This window comes from Ilyonectria robusta (assembly GCF_021365365.1).
Source record: "Ilyonectria robusta strain PMI_751 chromosome Unknown BGZ61scaffold_43, whole genome shotgun sequence".
Classification (NCBI taxonomy): domain Eukaryota; kingdom Fungi; phylum Ascomycota; class Sordariomycetes; order Hypocreales; family Nectriaceae; genus Ilyonectria; species Ilyonectria robusta.
The window spans coordinates 66,245-86,317 of NW_025764477.1; the positions used below are offsets into that span (position 1 = coordinate 66,245).

At 51.2% G+C, this 20,073-nt stretch overlaps 5 protein-coding genes across 5 annotated transcripts; all 5 read left to right on the top strand.

Moving 5' to 3' along the window:
* Positions 1 to 744: 744 nt before the first annotated feature.
* BGZ61DRAFT_486074 (uncharacterized protein) lies at positions 745 to 2,337 on the top strand (the record flags this gene model as incomplete). The annotated part of the gene is made up of 2 exons (XM_046249805.1): positions 745 to 1,237; positions 1,331 to 2,337. 2 exons carry the CDS (start codon positions 745 to 747, stop codon positions 2,335 to 2,337), a joined length of 1,500 nt encoding a protein of 499 aa, XP_046095414.1.
* Positions 2,338 to 2,892: 555 nt separating this feature from the next.
* On the top strand, positions 2,893 to 6,671 carry BGZ61DRAFT_486075 (uncharacterized protein; the record flags this gene model as incomplete). Its single annotated transcript, XM_046249806.1, has 5 exons — positions 2,893 to 3,592; positions 3,657 to 5,985; positions 6,082 to 6,232; positions 6,301 to 6,494; positions 6,527 to 6,671. The coding sequence occupies 5 exons, from the start codon at positions 2,893 to 2,895 to the stop codon at positions 6,669 to 6,671; spliced, it is 3,519 nt and encodes a 1,172-aa protein (XP_046095415.1).
* Positions 6,672 to 14,409: 7,738 nt separating this feature from the next.
* On the top strand, positions 14,410 to 15,036 carry BGZ61DRAFT_370941 (P-loop containing nucleoside triphosphate hydrolase protein; the record flags this gene model as incomplete). Its single annotated transcript, XM_046242053.1, has 1 exon — positions 14,410 to 15,036. A coding segment is annotated over one exon (627 nt), but the record flags the coding sequence as incomplete, so codon positions are not given.
* A 201-nt stretch (positions 15,037 to 15,237) lies between these two features.
* On the top strand, positions 15,238 to 15,708 carry BGZ61DRAFT_370976 (P-loop containing nucleoside triphosphate hydrolase protein; the record flags this gene model as incomplete). Its single annotated transcript, XM_046242058.1, has 1 exon — positions 15,238 to 15,708. A coding segment is annotated over one exon (471 nt), but the record flags the coding sequence as incomplete, so codon positions are not given.
* A 2,423-nt stretch (positions 15,709 to 18,131) lies between these two features.
* BGZ61DRAFT_486077 (uncharacterized protein) lies at positions 18,132 to 19,044 on the top strand (the record flags this gene model as incomplete). Its single annotated transcript, XM_046249807.1, has 3 exons — positions 18,132 to 18,238; positions 18,351 to 18,446; positions 18,630 to 19,044. 3 exons carry the CDS (start codon positions 18,132 to 18,134, stop codon positions 19,042 to 19,044), a joined length of 618 nt encoding a protein of 205 aa, XP_046095418.1.
* Between the last annotated feature and the right edge of the window lie 1,029 nt (positions 19,045 to 20,073).

Below are 20,073 nucleotides of genomic sequence, written 5' to 3' on the forward strand. Positions count from 1 at the left end.
CCATTGATGCCTTGCCAGCGAACTTCCCTGCGACCGACCCGATATTCTATCTCATGAGATGCTTCCCTATCAGGAGACATAAGCCTCAGATTGATCCGACCTCATACGCGTAATCTGGTGCAGCTTCGGGCTGACCGGCCAAGACGCCTGTGCGACGACTCTCTGTGCATTTTCCCTAGGGTAAGTTAATGAGTTGGGTGTTGTTTTCCGTCCCTTCCTGCTGCTAAACCATCAGGACTGACCCCTAGCCCTGCATTCGATAGGAAACCAATAGCTTTATTATTCTCTAGGAGACGTACGAATCATTTCATAACAGAAGGCTTTGCTTCTACTGAATTTTCCTTTCAGTCACTTAACGCTTGCCACCAAGATGCAACACTCAAAACTGTGGCCTGCACAGGGCGTTTGTGTTACCACTTCACAATTGCCTCAGGCCCGCATCACCAATGTCTCCTTCTCCGCCACGCACCTCTCCACCTCTCCACCTCCACCTCTTCACCTCCACCTCTCTCTCTCTCTATTTATCTATTGGGTTGCAGCCCTCATTCACTCGATGCTGCGCTGCCATTTCCTTCCGACCCCTTGTACTTGAGACATACTTGTTACGTTTCCTTCAACTCCCTTTCGACACTTCGTATTCGACCTGCAAACGCGTTTCCGGCATCGCACCAGCCCACACCCAGCGCAATTGTGAGTCGCGGCAACCCTCTCTACCAGCCATGTCGACATTACTGACGGAAGCAGATGCACATCACCACTCCAAAGAAGCGCCTTGCCCCGGCCGACTTCTTTGACGAAGAGTTCCTCAGCAACTCGCCCAGCCCCAAGAAGCACCGAGCCCCCGACCACGGGCGACAGATCTTCCAGCTTGGCGGCGCATGCTTCAAGATATTCGACTCCTCCGGTTGCGAACTCGACACGCAAATCCACCTCTTCGAACTCATGCAAGGATCGAGCCCCCCCGAGACCATTGTCGAGGCTGTCGGCGGCTCTGGCGGTTTTGTGGACTTGTGCTTCCAATGGGAGACGCTCCTCTCTATCTTGGGGACAGACAGTGTCGAAATGGTTGATCGAGATTACAGGATGCGGCTGGGCTCGCGTACATGGCCCATCAACCACCCTCGTGCCTGGGCATACGCCATCCATGATCTCATGTCGCTCTTCAACGACGCCCAGCCATCCAGCAAGTTTTGGCCCGCCGAGATTGGTCCTGTTACGTCTTGGCCCGACCTGCGAGGTATGGACCTTGTTCTCACGTCTTTGGACAGCTCTTGAGCTTGGACAAGGCAGCCCTCGTCCGTAGTGACCCTTGCTAACCTCGTTTCCCCAGATTTGCACCTTCGTCCAGACCTCTATCTACACTGGCGCGCTACTTGCCAATTCTTTTGTCACGACATCTCGGATACGCTTGTTGGGACGCACTTGCCCGGCTTCAGGAAGCCACTCAACCCTATTGCCATGGTCAAAATCTTCCTCGCACTTCTTGCGCTGGCAAAACCATCGCATCATCCACCGCCGCTCACCACAGAAGAGGAGGTGGCAAAGGTTGCCGTCATTGCTCTCTGCTGGTCTGCTGTCGACCAGCACCTAACCGGGAGGCATGGTCGGCGATGTCCAAGTCGCACAGGCCACGACCACGACCACCTTGAATTCGGCATCCAGTGTCCTTGTACGTCACCTAGCCTTACCTACGACATCTGGGTCAACACGGTACGAGCCCCAAGCGTCATCTTCGTGGCCAGTATGCAAGATGTACAATACGTAACACGTATCCTGGCTACTCTCTTCGGCTCTGCGCCCGGTCAAGAACCCATCATCCCCTTCATGTCTGCAGCCATCTTCGGCGAGACTGGCTTATCTGACGGGAATCTGATACCCAGCCAGACCCGTCCCCTGCTGGCGGCAGACTTTTTGGCCAGAGTAGCGCTGGTTGGCAACGCTCAATCAAACATACCGGAATCCTCCACCCTCTCGCATCTGAGGACGCAGATACAGGTAAAGCCCCTGTCGCATCCCAGCCTGTCCACCAGCCCCGACGAGAACCTTTGCCAAGAGAGGATCATTCTTGTCACGGCCCTGTCGCCCACCACTCGAAGCACGTTTGACAAAGTATTCTCGGAGCCCACAAGCGTCTGGATCCCAGGCCATAATCAACAGCCCAAGCTAATAGTCAATGGGAAGCTCCAGGCCATGGCTATTGGGTACGTGGGTCAGTTTCCGCAAGGCGATGAAGGCAATAGGCTAAAAGAGTTGATTGCCCATGTTTACCAACCTCGATATATGGATCGTGGAACTATTATGTTTAGAGATTTGAACGAGTGGGTTACGAGGGTGTAAGATGAAAGTAGCTGTATTAGAATATTTACTTGAAGCAACAAAACAACAACATCTGTATTTCTATATACCAAATCTTTGTTGCTTGCCACCTTGAGTAAACATTTGGATCCTGAAATAGCACAACTAACTACCTGAACCTACTGTTGAGCAAACAGCTATTTATATCCTCAGTTTCCCCCAATGACCGTTGCTGTCGACGGTCTGTATTGTTACCTGAGGATACGCGAGTTGTGCCTCAGGTTGCGCAAGTTATGCCTTGTTGTTGCCTCCAACTTGTTTTCCTCGATAAACCCCAATCACAGCCGCTCACTTCCCTCCTCCGTTTTTACTCCTCCATTCTCACTCCTCCGTTTTTACTCTTCTATTCTCACTCCTCCGTTTTTACTCCTTCATTCTCACTCCTTCATTCTTCCACATCACGTTGCTCGATCGACGAAAAGCCGAGTGATTGGAATCCGACTTCTGCCTACCTCCTCATCTTGGGATTCTACTAAAACCCCCGAACCTTTGTCCTCGTCGCGCATTCTCTCAGCACACCTGTAAGCTCGAGACTGCATGTCAAAAACACTTGAAAGGGCATCGCTAAAGCATCACAGGCCGTTTACCAGCGCGACAAGCCGACCTCCGCGAGGGCATCGCCCACTTTCCACGATGGCCATGCACAAGTGCCGACCCAGCAGCAAGGACTCGCTCGCCGACATGCACCCTCGAGGGGAGAGCACATCGCTTTGGGGATCAGACACAAAGAATGGCTGCACGAACGAGCACGTCGAGCCCCAAGACGACGAGACGACGATGGACACTGTGCGGTGGTTGCATCTCGGACAGAGCACCGCTGCTCATTCATGTCGAGAATGGCTCGCGCCCGAGATTGTTGACTGTGAGATGTGGAAGCCGTGCTGGGCCAACTGGGGCAGCTTTTTGACATCTGTACGCCTCTCAGCCAAACAAGCCGCCGAGCAGAGATACATGCTCAAGATCCCAAACCTGCCCGACCCCCTCGACATCTCGACAAGTTTCAGCTGGTACTTGGCGATGGAGGTATTGTGGGCGGAGCTGGGACTGAACCCTCGCTTCTGGTGCCACTGTCCCCCGCCCGTCATCCTGGTGTGCAGTGCCGAACAGGCAGTCAGGTGCCAGGCCAACGGCTGGATCGACTCGGTAGCCTTGGAGCATACCATCTGCAGCAGCCAAAATGAAACTGAAATCGACAACATGGAGCTGGATATTGTCGAGTATGCTTCAACCGAGGCTGGTAAGCAAGATACAGTACCCCCAATGGAAAATATAAAGATGGCAGCTAACTGAAAACAATACAGGCAAGGCAGCACAACCAATACCTCCTGACCAGTTCGAGGCGATGTTTGGCAAGGGCGAACTCGAGTTTGCCATGTATGGAAACGATCAGGAGGCGCTCGGCGACGAATTCAACGAAGATGAAACCAACCACGAGGTCATGGTTGGCGGTCTGGGCGACAAAGAACTCGGAGACGACTGCCGTTTGTGGGTTGAGGCATGCAAGTTCTTCCGCCACGATATCGCAGATAAAGAAACTGGTGTGCGGCTACCGGGCTTGACGAAGCCTTCTCGGAACTACCAAATGCTCGACGCCTACAAGATGCTCCGAGTAAGCGACTCCATAACCTTCAACGGAACCCTCAACGCCTGCAAACCCGGCCTTGGAAAAACATTTGAAGTGTTAATGACGGCTGCTGTGATAGCCCTAGCCCATCTCAGTCGGGACCACTACAAGAGCAACAAGGACGAACACAATGCACGGGGCCCAGGAGTTTGCGCCCTCAATCACCCCTTCGGAATACACTGTTACTGTGACCCGAACAGTTTGACTCGACAAATCTGCCAGAGGACGACCAGAGCGCCGCAGCTCGTTGTGGCTCCGGCAGGCATTGTCACGCAGTGGATCAGCGAGGCGCACGACAAGCTTGAACACAATGTGGTGTTCAAGAGTGGGAACAAAGTGATCCAAGTCCTCGACCAGCCGCTGTTGTTAATGGGGTGGGCTCACGGCGGCACCGTGCACCACAGCAACAAGTACATCAAAGCACGCCAACCCGTTCATCTCTCCGACTTTCAGGCCCAACTCCAAGTAACTGGGTATCTGGAGGAAAAAACAAAATACCGACGCAAGATACTCAAAGAGCGCAACAAACACCTCAAGAAAAACGAGAAGCCCCTAGAAAAGATTGACGACAACGAGCTCTACTCCTTCACCATGAAGGAGCTCAGCAAACTCGAAGGTATGACGTTGAAGATCACGTATCCCTCGAAGCTCCCAACAACAGACATTGGTTCAGAGCGTCTGGTCCTTGTGTGCAGCTCCAACATCATATCTCATGGAAGCTTCGATACATTGTTCAGACAGGCTATCCAGGTATCTGAACACAAAAGAGGTAGCCCCCGAACCATATCCGTCTTGAGATGCTTCCGGCCATCCGCAGTGTATTACGACGAGTGGACGGAGGCAAAGGGGAAGGACACCAAGATGATCCAAGTTCTCAACGACATTTGCTCCAACGACACACACAGACAGAGGCCATTGGTGTCCCTCCTGAGCGGGACTCCCATGCCTCGGGGACCGAAAGACCTCGTCGGCGTTTTGCCGCTTATCTCGATGGAGGAGAACGTCGACCAGACTCTAGAAGAACTACTTGCAGCCTACCTGGCTGCATATAAGAGCATGGGAGACATGGCCGGTTTGATGGACCCAGACTCGGGATTGGTTAATGCCTGGAGGGAGTCCCGGAACAAGCACCTCAGCGGCTGCATGTTCGAGCGGTACTTTGGCATGCCGTTCCTCGACGGCACGGTTCACGACCCACGCCCACAGCTGTTGCGCTACCCCGAAAAGTACTGCAAGACCGACGAGCAACATGCCACCAAGCTCGATGACATGAAGCAGGCGCTCCGCAAGGTCATCGAAAACTCCCGAAAGGCGGACGGAACCATCGCCATATCCAAATTGTCCAAGACCAGAGAGTTCCAGACCATGCTCCGCTGCTCCGTGATGCCCGGAATCGCTGCCCTGCCCAGCGACGAGTGGGTTAAAGTGGAACGCGACTTTACGGCCGCCGCCAACTACGCCAGACAGCACATTGCCAGTCTGGCATGTGCTCAGCTCACCGCCGTGGAGCAGGTGGTCAGACAGCGACACGAGGGCAAGGTTGCCCATGGTTTGGTCATGACAATGTACCCCCTCAATGCGAGCATTGTCGCGTCATGGCTAACTCATCGGATGGGAGATGCGGTCCACGTCGCCGAGGTGACGTCCACGTTGAAGCCCGACAAGAGGCGTAAGTTTGTCAAGGCCTTGGAGGAGAAGGCATTGAAAAACCCCAACCGACCCATTGTGGTTGTCTCTACATACACTCTCCTCTCGACTGGCATTGACGGCCTCCAGACATTCGCCTCTTACCTTGTCAAACTGGGAGCGCCTTGGAATAATAAATACATTGAGCAGGCGGAGGGGCGCATTCACCGATCAGGGCAGAAGGAATTGGTACGGATGTTTTCCATCCACGGCGATGAGGGTTCACTGGATTGGGAACTGAGCCTCAAGAACAACAGAAATTTCAAGCTGCTCGGCAAGGACGGTATAATCAGCAGTATGCAAGGACGAAGGGACGATGTGTGAGGGTGGATGGATCGTGTGTATGTTTTTTTTGCTCCGGTGGCTGCATCTGGATGCTATTAGTCTCGGTCGGCTATGGTATTGTGTCTTTTTAGCCCCTTGTTTGTAGAACGTTACCTTGAGCACAGTGTGTGGAGGCTCATCAATGTCATCCAATTCATCTTCCGTGGCCAGATCCAGAGTGTTGAATTAACGTCAGATGATCGACCCCTCCCACCCTCAGCAGCCACAGACCCGAACTTACAGGTTTGACATCCTCCCTACATTAGCTACCTATTCAAATACCTTCCACATGTTTATTAATTAACAAACAGAAACTATCAAGTTTATGCAATCGGAGCGACGAGGATATGGCGCCAGATACACCTTCTAGTCACAACACAACCGCCTCTCGTTTATTTCAGCACACCTACGCCGGCTTCATGTTGCAGTCTCTCGGCAACCCCCGAGCGCCAGCCGTCTCCATTGTCATGTATTCGGCCCACCTCGCCTCGCCTACATATGTACAGTTCGTTTCTCCTTCTTTCTTTGCCCCGATAGTCTCACAACCAGTCAAGTGGTCTCCATCAATCGCTGCGACTCGGAGCATCAGCAAATTCCTGCATCCAATCCGGCCATCGCTTGGGCTGAGGGCAACTTGCAATATCCACTGTCAAGCACACGCTTTCAGCTTCTCCTCCCTTGAGCCCAAGTAATAAAGAGCAAGGAGAAAAGTCATCCTATTGACACTGGAGCAGCCGCACCACCTTTTGCCTTTCCACGGCAACATCGAGGCAGAGCTCGTCTCCAAAATGGATCCAAGAGCCTCTGAACGCCATGGCCTGACTCGACACTTCATCATGGGGATGAATCGATACTGGCCCCCCCACAGCGAGCTTGCGACCGTCGTCGACGAAACCAGATGCTGTATTTACGACCTCTACAATCTGATTTAAAGATGCCACGCGCAAGTTCCAGCATACCGTCCAAACGCCACATGCAACGGTTACAGAACCAGCCACACCAGACCCTACTCTTTGTGACGGTTAGATAGTAGACGTGGATGCTATGAATCTCAACTCCAAGCAGCCTCCTACCGTCGACATATAATCACCGGTGCCAGCAGCACCGCCGCCGAGGTGTTGTATGCCTCCAAAAGGTTTCCTTATCGTGTCTATCCCCACCGGCCGAGCGACCAGGACTCATAAGCCAGTAACGACACCCAAGACTGTATTGAAGATGGCTGTATTTCTTGTTGACAATACTGGTCTTGAGGTTTAGAACTGCATGATGGGGATTGAAGTAAAGCTTTATATTTCTGGGCAGCAAAGATGGTGTGGGTGCTACAGTCAATAAAGCCCAGTTAGGCTCCATCTCCAGGAGAATGACCTAAGATTATATTGCAATAGGCAAGATGTCAGATACCCCCTGCATCAGGAACTGTGCCCTCTCAGCCAGATTGCTGCTTAGGGATTAAGACCAAGATTGAGATCGGAATGATTCCATCTGCACCTTCAATATTGAAATTACAGCTGCCAGGACTTTACGCCCCTTGATTGTTGTGCAAACTGGCAATCCCAACATCAGGCCGGTATGCGCCATAGGTAAGGATATTTAAAACTTGATTACTCCATTTTCCTTTCTCATTTTCTTCTTCTCCTCCCTCATACACACAGAAACCTCAACTGCCGACCTCAATATTATATTACTTTCTATTCTCTCACAATCCAGAAGCTCTTACTTTCTTTACTCCGCCTTGCGTCTCTCCATGTTAGTTTACTCACATCGCCCGCACCTCGTCCTGCGCTCACTTCCACCCTCCTAGTTGCCAGTTTTCCTCTACATGCGACGCAGTCCTGCCCAAGCTCAAAAAGATGTCCAAGCCCAACTGAACGCCAGACAGCAAAAGGATATTCTTTTACCCCGAAAAGAAGTCCGACTTCTTCTCTGGCCACGTCCACCAGGAGGGCGGTCAAGCCAACTTCTACCACGAGTCCGAGACCAACCCTTCAGAAGCCCTTCGAGCAATTAATTGCCGACCAACCTGACCAGTTTCAGCCCCGAACCGACTGGAGTCACTGGAATACCGATAACCCCATGCAATTCCGCATCCGACAACCAGAAGCCACATTCTGGTCTAAAGCCAGCAAAGTTATGCCCCAACCCCATTTTGACACCCTGCCACACCGTTTCGGACGCCGCAGTTGGCCGCAGGACTGTTGGGATCTCTGGGGGCATGTTGAAGAAGCTGACTGGTAAGACGATGTCTTCAGACCGGGACCCCCAACCTCTTATGGCCATCCTTACATACGGTATGCAAGATGTCGTCGCGATTTGCCCCGAAGCCGATTACGATCCATGACAATCGTGTGTTTAGGAACCCACGGCTCCACGAGAAGGGGTCCGATCCGTTCCTCCCCGAAGGAGTTGATCGGGTTTGTGGCTCAACATGCGGTTGCCGGCGGGTCCTTTTTTTTTTTTTTTTTTTCATTTCGTAAAACCCCACTGGCCCTTCCTTTATTTGGGATCGAGCACTGGGCCATCTGCTCATCTACGACACGGATTCCGCCAATCGCGGGGGCCACACCAGATCTGCGATCCTTGCGTGGAGAGAAACCCTAGCTCACTATGGGCTCCCCTACAACTTCAGCTTCTTCTCCTTTTCTGTAGCTGACCAAGTAGGTGGCTGGGAATGCTGCTACCTCTGCGTCTACCTCCTCTTCCTCCAGCTTGAGGCATTTACAGAGTTGAGCATGGATCAACTTGCAGTTAACAGCCCTCCTCGAGCCATATCGATCGACGGCGCCGAGGTGCCCGCATCATCAGAACCACCTTATCTGCGATTTCGCGACTGGATCTTTAATTCCTAGGAGGAGAAGAGAATGGAAAAGGTCCCCAAGGATATTGCTACTGTAAGAATGAAGAACATCCTGAGGGTTATCGACGAAGAATAAGAAGCTTACATTCCTCCCGAAACTTTATAGGATTATATTAACTATCCGCATTATTACCAGCTGTTTCATAGAACCATATAACAACTTCAGTAGCCTTCAACTTATCCACTGGAAAGACCTTGGTCCATTCCCGGTCCTGCCATCCCGTCGGTTTATGCCCATTGTACCCAAGCCGTCAGTGCCCTTGTGTCTCTCCCGCATACTTCTAGACGACAGCGTCATGTTGACGACGATATCGGCCGATCTGATGGAAAAGTAGATGAGTCGGGGACTCATCGTTGACCCTACCGGCCCTCGACTCTAGGCAAAAGACACCGCCGAGCTCATTGACATCAATGGTGATCAGAACCCTGCCACTCCGAAGCCTGTCGAACCCCCCCCCCCCCCCCCCCCAGCTCCCACCAGTGATTTTACGGCAGCAGCTTCGTTGAATCGTGGACGGCAGAGGAGACTCAACTTACGGGCTTCTGCTGCCATATCTGACCCAGGTGGCCGGGGTTTCCCATTGCCGTTGGATGTTCCCGCATGGGACGAGGGCTTCTCAGACACATCCCTCTGGTCAACCTCATCCGACGAGGAGATGACCGACCCTCCTGCACCGGAAGGGCAGACCGTCGCGGCCTTCCCTCAGTCGCCAAACCTTGGTTATACCTCCTCCGTAGTCGCGAGGTCGAGACACATCTCACCCCATCGACCCTCGCCTCAGCCATTCACTCTGTAAAGTCGTGTCGCTCCCTTCGCTCCCCATGCGCACCTTAATGCAGCTCATCCCAGCAGACTTGAGCAGGAAGATGCATGTGTCGGGGAGTGACAAGTAAACACCATGAGTGTTTCGGATAAGTTGGCAATGTACGTTGATGCCCGTTTCCCTGGACCCACGAATGATAGGATACTTACTATATCAGGCGGTCGTGTACTACAGGGATGATTTTGGCCAAGAGATGGATAACATGAAGCAACCACCCTCACCAGTCTTTATTCCACCCGGAAACACAGAGTCTACCCAAGTCATGGGCCCAAGCCGCGCCCCCAGTAAGTGGAGGCTCTCTTTCACCTTGGGCCATTATTGCGGGATGACCTTTTGACAGTACTCGACAGATGAATCAATAATAACATCGGCGCCTTCCCAAGGATGTGGACATGGTCGAATGTCGGACGCCCTCACGAGACTCGAAAGATCTGCACGCGGCCTCTCATCGACTCCTGCCGGGTTTTTTTGCGAGCTCCCGCAAATTCCCCAAACATTCCAGCATCCCTCCCGACCAACTTTAAGAACTTAAGTGTAGCATGCAGGCCCATTACTAGAGTTTGCAGCTGCTCCAGTGCGATATTCCTGAATTGTCACCGTCTACCTCTATGCGAGCCAATTCCGGAGCCAAATCGGATGTCGACATCATAACCGAGATATTCCAGACTGTTCAACAAATCCTCGACGGCGATGATGCTGGAGGTGGCGAGACGTCGATGCAACGCCACGAGGACGCAAAAGCAATCATCTAGAAGATGGACGCATACATCTACATCCCCGACGACTGGACACTCCACTCCACTTCTGCCCAGGGACGTGGGTTTGTCGCTGCTCTACATGGCTGACAATGTCTGGCGCAGATGTTCAACATTATTAACGTTGCACTAGAGACACCGCAGCAGCAGCAGCTGCAACTGAGTCAGAAAGGCCACAACACCACCGCGATTTCGACTTGAAGGACTGGGAAGCTCGCGTTTCAAAGGTTCCTCGGATACATCCAGAACTTGGAGGGCAACAACATTGCCTACACCTTGATGAAGAGGTTTAGCAAGATAGGGCTGTGGTCAGAATTTTACATGCTGCTTCATCCTCTGGCCAGTCGGGCCCCGACAAGAAAAGGATGCGATTGAATAAGGATGTTTTGAGCAAGGTGGCATCCCGTCTCGGCTGGGATAAGAAAAAGGTCCACCATCACAAGGGCATGGGTCAGAAGACTATAGTGATTTGAGGTGGACATCCAGGCCTGGCGGCCATACTGCTGCTGGCATCTAATGGCATTTTTGGAGTCACCCTAAGGGATTCCATTCAGTTGACTAAGCACACCGATGCCAGGACCACCGGTAGGCTTATGCAGGACAGCTGGGCGAGGAAGCCATATACTCTCGGCCAGGCCCTGGAACTTGCACTCACACCCAACCCGACGTTCAATGGCAAAGCTGGAAGGGCTTGCACGATCGGAGGTTGACTAGGCCAATATGGGGCAGGGAGCGGCTGATGGGCGCTTCTTGATGAACGGGGCGTGGAGGAATACAACTGTAAATACTGAGTTACTGATTGTAACTGCCTCAACTCATCATATCGTCTGATGAGTTGTAGTACGCCCACAGACCTGGCAGTGTCACTTGGTGACCATGAAGCCGACGCCGCGACCTCTTGCCAGAAAGCAGCGATTCAAGAAGGCGTCGACTGACAATACTGCTTCAGATCAATTTTTTTTTTAAAAATTGAATATTTAACACTATTCCTCCCTACCCCAAGTAGACACCTCCTTACCTACCTACTATAGGTAGCCGCCCATATGCCATACACTTTCAGCTTAGGCACGTCTTAAGGCACACAGGGTCACGTGCACTCCCGCTGGCTTCCTCTTCACCAACAGGCAGCCCACCTTGTGACTTTCTCCCCCTCCCTCTTTGCACTTACCTTTCTTCCTAACCGTGCAAGTTCCAACTAGTTTGTTTCACCGCTTTATGCCGCCAAGCATCTCTCCAGTCACAAGAGAAGACACCCGGTATCGTGCCCCTCTGCCCTACTGCTCTACTATATGTCTAACTTCTTTCTCCCAGACCTCTCTACTTGTCATTCTTGCTCAGAAACAGGTCAAGAGAGCAAGCTACCCGGCACTGCAAATGTAAGCAAATTGCCAGTCTTCTCCTGGTTATTCGCTTGCACTGCAAAGCTGACATTATTATCCATCTCTAGAAACCACAAACTCTCGGCGTTGCAGGCGACAAGCACACCCATCGACGGGCATAGGACCTGACAAGTCCTGCTCCACCAGGATGGTATGTCCAACTGCGCTGCGCCATATTGAAGTTGACTGATGTTTTTAGGCCGAAATTTCCCTCGATACCGTTTGGAATCACTTCTTCCACATCCAAGAACTCCGTGTGATTGTCTGTATCCAGTGTGGGGTATTCGCATCCGCAAATACTCCAAGTATTACCAACCACATCAAGGAGTGCTATGGCAACAGCAACAACAGCCTTATCCCCGAATTCCTTCAACTTTGGGAGAGCTTGAATACCCACCACTCCTTTCCGGACGCCCGGAAACATATCAACGCTCTCCATCGGCAACTCGACTTCAGAGTACCGCAGGTATCGCATTTGGAAGCACCAGTCGATGCCTTTCAGTGCTTGGAGTGTGGAACAGTGCGCCCCGATCACGACAGCTGGAGTGCCCATGCATCCCGTAAGCATTCCCATACGCTGCATGAATTTCGACAAGTCCCTGCCCAATCCTTCCTTGTCAACACATCGGCATTGATATACTTTCATGTTCTGGAAGGGACCCCGGATTCACACGTCACCCCAAGAGCTTCTCTGGGTACTGTCCTACAGTGTCAGGAACCTAGGCAGCACAAAGATGTAGTGCGCCCAGCAGACAAGAGCCAGGTAAACCAGTTTATCCAACAGCTTGGTTTCTTGAAGCATCTCGAGCAGTGGGATTCATGCAACTTGCTTGAATTTACCAAACCACCAGATCGACAACCATACTGGGTAGACATCTTCATCACCATGATGAGAGATGCCAATCTCAAGCTCAGCCAGTTGCAGTCGTCCGAAATCGCCATTCGCCTCAATCAACGTCAGAAGGCAGACTTAGCCACTACACCCCTCCAAAGCGTAACGGAAAAGACAATGGACTTGTACTCCGGCTGCATGGTGACCCTGATGAGTACTGTCAAGGCAATGTGCGACGCTCGGGCGCAAAACCACAAGGTGCCAGCCGAGATCTCCGACTACCTCTGCACACTGGTGGTAGAACTCTTCTCCCGCTCAGCCAACACCGACACAACTGAGATGCAGGCTTCCATTATTAAAACTCTACTGGCATTATTCCAGGAAAAGCTCTTCACTGAATCTTTCAAGTCCGTCGTGCTATCCAGCCTGGCAGTTCTCGCCATAGTACACAGCAGGAATGGAGACTCGAAGTGGCACGACTCGGTTACATACCCAAGGTATTTTCCTGCTGCGGCAAAGATTATTCCTCTTCTGGCCTATCTTGACGCCTTTGACGACGACACAGCCCTCGAACAGGAAGAGGGGTCTTTCTCGCGGCTAAATCAGACGATGAAGCGGTTGGGGTGCACCCCAGACCTAGATTGCCCGGCAACGCCGCTCAAGGAGATTCATCGGATGCAGGCCAGACAGTCTGGGATTCGCCAGCACGACAACAAACCGCTGCCGTTCTCGTGGAAGAATGAATCCCACACAACCCTGGAGATCGGGAACACCACCGTTTCACTTGATCAAGCCCAAGCCTTCGCATCAGAGGCAATCCTCTCAGTGGAACGAGCCATTCTACCGTGCTTGCTTCTATCAGGACCAGAGGAGCTGCAAAACCTTCAGCTTCCAAACCTTAGCGAAATCCACGACGACCAAACAGACAACAGGGTTGGCACGAGCTTCCTCACCAATATCCTCAATGATGAATGGGTCACGCGCGGCAAAGACTACATGCAACGCGCCATTCAGGACAACAAGACCCTGAATGACAAATGGGTCACAAGGATGGCCTCACTCAACCACACGACGGCGAAAAGCTATCTCGACAAAGTTCATTGCCTACTCTGTTTGTTGTCCCTGCCGATGCTGCTTACGGGTGGGCAGCCTCCAAGGAGCTCAGAGTTGCTGGGGGTTCATGTGGAGAACACGACGGTGTCGCCGCGCAACATCTACATCCTCGAGGGTCTGGTGGGGGTTTTTACAACCTATTACAAGACACTGAAACAGACAGGTAGGATAAAACCAGTCTGGCGATTCCTTCCTCGCTCCCTGAGCCAAATGCTCATTCTGTACCTCTGGCTGGTGCGTCCTTTTGCCCAGGACGTATACCATCGGGTTAACCGACCAACATCTTCAAACTTGCCAACGACATATCTATTCACAAGAGATTTCACACTGCGCATGGCAACCCCGCCAGTGGAACATCAGCAACCCGAGCAGGAGGGCGGCCACGACCAGAAGGACGAGGAAGAATCCAAGCACAGGACTCTGGTGGACCCAAATTGCTTGTCTGATAATGATCTTGCATTTGAGTTCCACAAGACCACATTGAAGACGTTTGGGGTGAAGTTTGGGATTCAAGTTTGGAGGCACGCGGCCATTGCGTTCGGTCGACAATTCATCCCAGTCGGCACACAAGCATAGGATGCTAGCAGCTACCACGAGGATGATGCCGACGCCGATTCGATATTCGACCAGCAAGCCGCACACTCGACCAGAACCGCAAATTTAATGTATGCAGTAGAAGCCAAGGATGGGTACCAGGCTTTCCTCAGCGTCAGCGATTCCTGGCACAGCATCTTGGGTGTCGGCAAGTCGACTGGTCCAGCCTCCATCACGTCTTCGATCAGCAACACGCCGGAACAGTGGTCGGCTCTGCAGGTCAAGCGCTTGGACCGCGTTTCCCAGCTCGCCGTCAAGGAAGACGCGCTCCAGACGCTCACAAGGCACAGCGGGATGACGATTCGACCCCATCAACGAGCAACAATCCAGGCCATGTTCAAAAAAGAGACGGACGTCATCTCCGTTGCGGCAACTGGGAGTGGCAAGAGCGAAATCTGGATGTTGGTGACAAAGCTTAATGCCTCTGGGGTGACGATAGTCGTTCCACCGCTCAGGGCTCTCGCCGCGGATATTAAGCAGCGTCTGGAACGGTACAACATCGATGCGCGAATTTGGACTGATGAATTCAGCCATGAGATGGTGTCGAATGTCATTATAGTCCAGCCGGAGAGCATTGCATCTGAAAAGTGGAAGACTTTTGCCGACAAGCTTAAGGGCAGACGAGCTGTCGATCTTGTTGTCATCGACGAAGCCCACCTCATCCTCAGCAAGAATCCAGACTTTCGGCCTTCCATCGACGCAATTGGACACAACACCAAATCTTTGTCGCCTCGCCGTTTGTGGCTCACAGTCACCCTCCCACATAGCGAGCTGTTGAACTTCAAGCACTCGCATGGCATCACCGACTGCAATGTTGTGCGTCAGTCCACCAATCGACCAAACCTTCGCTATAGGTGGATTGGTATATCGTCTCCCGATGACCAGTTGCGCAAGGCCATGGAACTTGTGAGCCCGCTGCAAAATATGAAAAACCACAAAGCAATCGTCTATTTCCGGTCGCTCGCCACACTCGAGCAAGCCTGTGCCATAACAAGATGGCCAGCTTATCACGGCCAACTGACTAAGTTCCAACAGGAAACCAATATTCGGGAATGGAAGAATAGCACGGCAGGAGATGGTGTGATTGCTGCCACAACTGCTCTGGGCCTTGGGGTTGATATTCCAGAAGTGGTTATTGTCATTGTGCTCGGTAAGCCATATTCACTCATTGACTTGGTGCAGCAGTTTGGCCGCGCCGGCCGCAATCCCAATGGCCAGGCAGCCGATGCCATTCTCATTTGCGGGCAGCCCAAATTTCCAATCAGCATCTTCACAGACAAGGAGTGCCGCCGACGCGCCCTCGCCAGCTACCTCGATGGCGAACAAAGAACTGAATGCTTGCCCAACGAGGCCAAGTGCGACAACTGCGCCATCAAGATGGTGCAGCAGATGACGGAGATCCCATTGTTGTCGACAAACCCAGTTGATGCTTCCATGTCCTCCCAAACACCTCGATATCCTCGGGTTTCACCTATATCAAGTACTGCAGTTCCCAGCATAAGCCAGTCACCCACTCTGCAGCCTTTACCCAACAGCACAAAACGGACTAGGCAAGAACATGATCTGGAGGACGCTAGAAGCCCAACCAGACGCCCTCGAGGAAGTGGAAGTCAGTCGAGAGACGCACTCACGACAGACTTTGTTGGACAATACGAAGCAGATATTGCTCAAAAAGAGGCCGCAGAGCAATATTATGCGACAGAACTCGGTCGACTTAATCAAACACTACTAGCACTGCATAATCAAGAAATCTGTCCTCTGTGCTTCATTCTATCCAGGCAGAAAGAACATCACCACCTCGATGCTTGCCAACAACCAATAGCAAGTGAGGTGGTCCAGCTCAATGACGATATGGTCAAGTGGAGGAAGAATACCCAGAGATTTCCGGACTTTTCCTGTTGCTACACCTGTTGGGCTCCACAGGTGTTGTGCAGAAAACGTGTCGATGGCGATAATTGTTCATTTGGGAGGTGCCTACGGGATATAATTACCATCCTATTCATGTTTTGTTGTAGTGAGGTGCGGTATGCAATCACACAACTATCCGGCGAGAATATGTGTTTCAAAGATAGTACTCAGAACCCATTTGGCTCCGTGGAATGTGATAAGTGGCTGGTAAAGAAGCGCAAAATTGGAGGATTTGAGGCCACCAATATGATAGTTGCTCTTGCAGGATTGCTCAACCAGAAACTAAATGGTTGTAATTAATTCTTTACCTTTTAATATAAGGTATGTTCACTATATTAGAAACAAAGAATTGTAATTTTGCTATTAAAAGTCTATTAATATTGCCCATTCTCTTTTATTAGTCTAATACCTTTCTGAGATATATCTAAAAGACCAAGCCAAGATAATTTATCTTTAACACCCATAACCAAATATACAAACAAGTATAGTTATATCTTTTTTTTTTTCATCAATATCCAAGCAGCCAGCTATATCTTGCAATTACTCAGTCTACTTCCAGAGGTTTCATCTTCATTCTTATGTCGTTTGTTATGCCAACCAACCTCAAGGCTTATTCACAGCCTCTTTATATTGCAGTTCATGCGGATTTTTTTCCTCTTCTTCTCGCCCGAAACATCACACACCGCACCCTCAACCATCATCAGGCTTCTGAATCCACCTCTGCTTTATTTGAACCATGGCAAACCTCCCAACATCGAGACCTGGTTTCGATTTGTGCTAGACCGGCACTCACAATAACCTTTACATTGCCCGTCTCCTCCCCCTCGACTGTAAACAGTGCACAAGAAATAAAGTCCAGTAGCCCTACTGATATTGGAACAGCCGCCGCCCCTGGTCCTCGCATCCGACCAAGGACAGTGTCGAGCTTGCATTCAACCTTGATCTAAGAGTCTTTGGACGCCGTGGCCCGACTTGGCATTGGAGTATGGCGAAGCCACGATGCAGGCACCAATGGAGCAGGCGACTTTCATCAACGAATCGAGACACTGCATCTAGAATATCTACAGTCGGATTCAAGAGGATGCGAGCAAGATCCAGTGTGCCCATCAACAACAACCTCCTCTACCGACCAAAGTGAAAGGACTGTCCACTCTAAGCCCAACTCCAAACCCAAATGGCAGAAGGATGATAAAATTACCTGACGCCAGCCTTAAAGCCACGGAACTCGACCTGCAAACGGATTCTACCAACAGACCCTTCTTCCAAGAAACCAGCTCCCCCTTGCGTCCATCGTTAGAATCGTAAGTGCCCCAAGTCGCACTCTACTACATCTGGGGCGGCAGAATATATCGACACGCCAGTGGCAGAGGTGTCCACCTCAGTAATACTTGAGGCTACACTGGGGATGATTGTACTGTGTCTGTTGACGTAATATCCCGGAAGGTTTGGAATATAGTGACGTGAGAAAAAAAAGCCACTCTTAAGCCCAGCTTGTGTATATATTCGAACCCAAAGATCTATCCTCATCTCCGTACGTCCATTCCAAGAGTGATATTATTAGCTATATTGGTTCCACGATGAGAAGATGGACCGTAAGACAGCCCTCAAGTGCATTTGCAGCATACTTCACAATATTAAACTTCACCGCCTAACCAAAAGCCGCATATTGCTGCATATAAAGGGGAGTGTAGGGGGTTCAGCGGCCCGAATTGTCGAGTTGGCGTCAACCTCCAAGAGAACGGCGTGGGAATATATTGGGATGGGCAAGATCTCTCATACCCTATGCTTTGGGTATAATAACCTTCTGGTTGGCTTGATGCTTGGTGAAGAGGATGAGGAGTGGAAAAGAGATGATCCCCCTCTGCGTTTACGATATTACGATTATGGCTGCCAAGACTGTGCTTCTGTTGGCTGGGCAAGTTGATGAATCCAACATCAGGCACATGTGCATCATGGGGAAGGATGTTCTTGAGGTTATTACTTATAAAAGGTCGGTATTACTTGAGTTATTAAACCTTATAAGTAAAAATGACATTGAGCTCCAAGAAGTATCGGCCTCGTATAGCGAAATAAAGTACACCTGGATTGCTACAAAGTTTTAGAGAGCGGGCAGTGAGATTGTCAGAACAATCAGCCGCTCGACTTAAAGTCTGGAATTACCATCTCGCTACACTTGTAGTCATCATTATGTCCGTAGCGTGGGTATCTTTGACAGAGAGTGTAAGCACGGGAGGGAAACTAAGAAGCTCCACCACTAACGCTGCTACAGTCCGCGTCAAGCTCTCAGCCCGACTGGCATAACACTGTTGGGCATCTCCTCGAGTTGACCCAAGAAGCCATGAGTGCTATGAAAAAACTCGGCGTGGATCATGGCAATATAGCAATACTGAGCCAGCGACCCCCGCCGACAAGATCAAATACCGCATCTACAACCTATACAACTTGATTCACGAGAATGTACAAAACGTTCAGGATCCCACACGAGTGCAGTCCCCAGTGACGAAGATGGGAGCGCCAATTGCAGCAAAACCCGCTCTGACTCTGCGGGGGCAAAAGAGGGCCCTGCCGCCAACTCTCACGCCCCGGAACCACGAAGAGCGACCCAAGAGCAGTTTGGCTACGAAGAGGGTTTGTCGGCGGGCCATCCATGGCGGCATCGACTTAGATACAACTCAGATCGAGTCTGGACGGCGGTATGCCGGCGGTATCGGCAATGGTGGATCCAACAAGTCCGGTATTTCTCTACCAATTGGCACCGACGAGAACATATCTTTTTTAGTTCGGATGCCGACTTAACAGAACCGCAACCAAGTCATCCTACCTACCTTAGGTACCAGTCAAGCCGCGGAAGAATAGTCAGCAGGACACAGATGCGCAACTAAAAGTGGGGCCATACCCATCTGTTTTTGGTAGACAACCAGGAAGGCATCATCAAATTGACCCGCAATCTTTCCCGCAAAATGCCCCATAGTTAACTGTATAAGGAAGTGATCTACAGGTACAAGAAAGTGGGTATTCCAAACAGTGGGTTATTGGCACACCTGTCAAACGTCCATAGTGTGAGTTGTGGGGGAGGGTGGGGGGCATTGCCCAGCATCAGACAATAGGAAGTCTGAAATATCGGTTGATACGAGCCCGACGCAGGCTGTACGAAGCATCCAAATCACGCCTTATAACATCCCCCAGGCAGCCTATTAAAACAACCCAAACCCCCCCCCCTTAGGTAGTAGGTAGGTATTAGAATTTTACCGCGCCAACTTGCTGTACCAGATAATTCAGTGCCAACTCGGCACAACTTCGGACACCGGGCTGCCGAAATAGAAACACCACTTCCCCGCATTATTCAAGCACACACACATCTCTCACCTCTTTTTTTTTCCCCCCTTCCCTCTCTTTCCTTCAACTTCAACATCATCCTACCCTCTCTCTCGAATCAGGGATCTCGATTACGATATGTTGTATTGATTGTTACTTTCCCAGTACCATACCATTATTTTCGGGCAGTCTGTCTCTACTTTCCCGCCATCTTTGTTTCTGGGTATCATCGCCCGCCCGCCAAGGTGGCCCCCTCAAACTCTTTTTCGGGTTTCGGTATGCTGCTCCTCCCTCCACTTCCAAGCAGGACTCCAGATACACTTCCCCTTCTCTATCCGATCCCCTTGCCACCTGGTTATCATCCTTCCAGTCACTGTACTGCCAACTGACTTCTTTCTGATAGCGCAGCCGCCAATCTCCCATTTGAAGAAGTAGGCTGGACGCTACAAGCTCAGCCAGCAACCATGGTATATTCTGTCCAGCCTCATCTAATACTTTGCTCTTCTAACG